The sequence below is a fragment of the Alexandromys fortis genome, unplaced genomic scaffold, assembly GCF_014885135.2.
Source record: "Alexandromys fortis isolate MF-2015 unplaced genomic scaffold, M_Fortis_MF-2015_v1.1 scaffold_58, whole genome shotgun sequence".
Classification (NCBI taxonomy): Eukaryota; Metazoa; Chordata; class Mammalia; order Rodentia; family Cricetidae; genus Alexandromys; species Alexandromys fortis.
This window is the reverse complement of record NW_026067940.1, coordinates 10,501,167-10,504,164: the sequence shown is the minus strand read 5'-3', so window position 1 is coordinate 10,504,164 and position 2,998 is coordinate 10,501,167. Positions and strand designations below refer to the sequence as shown.

Genomic DNA, 2,998 nt, shown 5'->3' with positions numbered 1-2,998 from the left:
GGAGTCCTCCTGACCCACTGCCTCCAGGGACCACCCTCACCTGTGGTGTGATGCCAGCAGCCAGCAGTGCATCTATTAATCGAACATAGTAGTTGAGGCCTGCTTCATTGATGAACCTGGTGGTTCCGTCTGGGAGGACTCGAGGCCAGGAGATGGAGAATCGATAGTGGGACACACCCAGGTTCTGAAGGGCCACCACGTCCTCATCAATCTTGTGGTAACTGTCGCAGGTAACATCTCCATTGTCATTATTTCCAATCCTCAGTGGGGTGTGGGAAAATGTGTCCCAAATACTGAGTCCTTTGCCATCAGCTCTCCAGGCTCCTTCGATCTCAAGATGACAAGAGGTAGTCTAAGCCACTGACCAAATACATTCCCTTCTGCAGCTCCCTGGGGAGCCTTCTCTGCACACCCTGCACCCAGTTACTAAAGTTGCCCTGCACATATGGTGGCATCACTCTGCACTCTGCTCCCATGCTGGTTTCCCATACCACCATGCAGTGTAGGCACTTGTATGTGTGTGTGTGTGCATGCTTGAGTGCATCCATGTACATGAAAGAGAGACAAAAACAGAGAACCTCACATGGCCTAGGCTGACTTTGAACTCTCATGTAACAAAGGAACCGAGTACTCTACTGAGTCACATCCCCAGTTCCAAGAATGGGTATCACATTTTAGTTTACCAATCAATGCTGGCAGTGGGGTCTGGCATATCGTGGGTACTCACCAAAGGTGCTGAGTGAACAATTTCACATCCGATACTACTTTAACTACAGCCAAGCTAACTGCAAGGATACTGATATGGAGAAAGTGTTTGTAGTCCAGATGTACATGGCTATTTCTATGCCTTCCTCCTCCTCTCTAACTCCTTTCCAATAAGACTTTGGAGAACGCCCGTCTGTGGTGGTCAATGGGTAATAAGTACCACATCTGTATTTCACTTTCGAACATTTCAACACATATGGTGGGACACCAAATATGGTGTCACTGCTGAGATGGTGTTGGCATTCTAGCTAATAATGCACATCCAGTGCTGGCTGGGAGAGGGCGGAGTGGAGCCAGCAGGAAACCGCCATAGGAACCATGTGTGTGGAGGTGGAAGAGGCCAGGCCCAAAGGGAGCAGCCTAGGCTACCAGGAGCTAGATTTATATATATATATATATACACACACACACATTAGTACAGAGAGTTCTTCACTGGAGAAAGGAGATGCAAATATGAAAATGAAAGGGCTAGCATTTTCCTATAGATTTGAGCTGGATATATGGATATAAACTCCTGGCTTTAAAGACACAAAGTGTGGGGCTGGAGGATGTGGAGAAGTTAGATGAGGCACTGATTGCCATGCATGAGGCCCTGGGCTCCATCCCCAGCACTGTGTGTGCTGAGAGTATTTAGGCATGCTGGTAAGCCTAATATTTGGATAGTATAGGCAGGGGGATCAAAAGTTCAAGGTCATCTTGGGCTACAGAGTGAGTTGGTTTACACAAGACCCTGTCTCCTGTATAATTAATTAAGGAATGCAAAGTGGGGAGGCTGAAGGGTAAAACGACAGAAATGTCTGTGTGGGAACATCCACGTGCTGTGCAGTTCTGACTACTCAGAGGACCTACAAGTTGTGACACTCCAGGGGCAGTCAGGACACCAGAGGACAATTGTTGGCTGCTGTGTAAAACAGCTGGGTCTCACCAGAGAAATGGCCGCTTAACAGCTGGGGAGAAAGAGGAACAGAGGAGCCCACTGTGCACAAAGGGATAGGAAGTCAGACTGGGGTGAGACTCAACTGGTCGAGGCTTGTCTAGGATGTGTGGACCCCAGGCTATCCCATGCCAGCACAGAGAAACCAGGCCTAGGGCTGCACACCTGTAACCCCAGCATTAGAGGAAATGGAGGCAGAATGGTCAAGATTCCAAGAATATGGGGTGCTCAGCAAATTTAAGGCCAGCCTGAACTGTATGAGACCCTGTCTTAAAAAAAAAAAAAAGGAAATAGTGGAGGAGTAATGGAGGAAGGTCATTGGTAAAAAATAAAGAAACTGCTTGGCCCTCATAGGTTAGAACATAGGTGGGTGGAGTAAACAGAACAGAATGCTGGGAGGAAGAGGAAATGAGCTCAGACGCCATGCTCCCCTCTCCTGGGCAGATGCGATGAAGTTCCAACCCAGGATGGACGTAGGCTATAATCTTCCCGGTAAGCGCACCTTGGGGTGCTACACACATTATTAGAAATGGGCTAGTCCAGGTGCAAGAGTTAGCCAAGAAGAGGCTAGATATAATGGGCCATGCAGTGTTTAAAAGAATACAATTTGTGTGTTGTTATTTCAGGGCATAAGCTAGCCAAGCGGCCAGGAGCCGGGCTGTGGGAAGAGGCCCACAGCTCTTACAACAGAATGGCGCTCAACGTGGGGCAGCAATTTCTTGGGTCTGCTCTGCTTGCTAGAAGCAATCAAGCACTCTCATCTAAGAGAGGCTTCCTGACTCAGCTTTAGCTGCAAAGCTTGCAGCTCTCTTAAGAGGTCCTGCCACAAAACACTTAAATGGTGTTGATAAAAGCTGACTGCATGCTTGTTTTCAGTCATGACAGGAAAAAAGCTGCGCCGTTTAAAAATGCTGGCTTTCTGGGCCGTCCTGCCAGGACAAACTCTGACTGTTTGAGGCAGGAGGGCCAACTACAGAGAGAGGACTTGAATGTTGTTTGTGGACATAATGTTGCAGCTTACTTGCTGGCAGGGACCTTGAAACGCCATAGACTTGTGGCAATAAACGTGGCTATAGCCAGTACCTCAGCCATGAGGCTGAAAAGCTAAGAAATGGGCTGGATCCAGCCGTCAAAGCCACGGCTTTAGTCCTACTGACATTACTTGGTAAATTAAAGGCTCATGTGGTCAAAAAAAGAGATACAGTAAAAAAAAAATAAAAAAAAACCTTTAAATGATTTACAGTGTGTTAAAAATATATACATGCTAAAAGTTAAAGGTCTTAAATTAAAAAAAAAAAG

The 2,998-nt window shown here is 47.1% G+C and overlaps 1 protein-coding gene across 1 annotated transcript in view; it reads right to left on the bottom strand.

Annotated features, from left to right (window-relative positions):
- The window catches only part of Lct (lactase), a 59,729-nt gene that overhangs the window by 25,586 nt on the left and 31,145 nt on the right, over positions 1 to 2,998 (bottom strand). Inside the window, exon 10 of the mRNA XM_050147612.1 lies at positions 41 to 331. Within this exon, the coding sequence (XP_050003569.1) occupies positions 41 to 331 (291 nt within the window). The remainder of the gene's footprint in view (positions 1 to 40; positions 332 to 2,998) is intronic.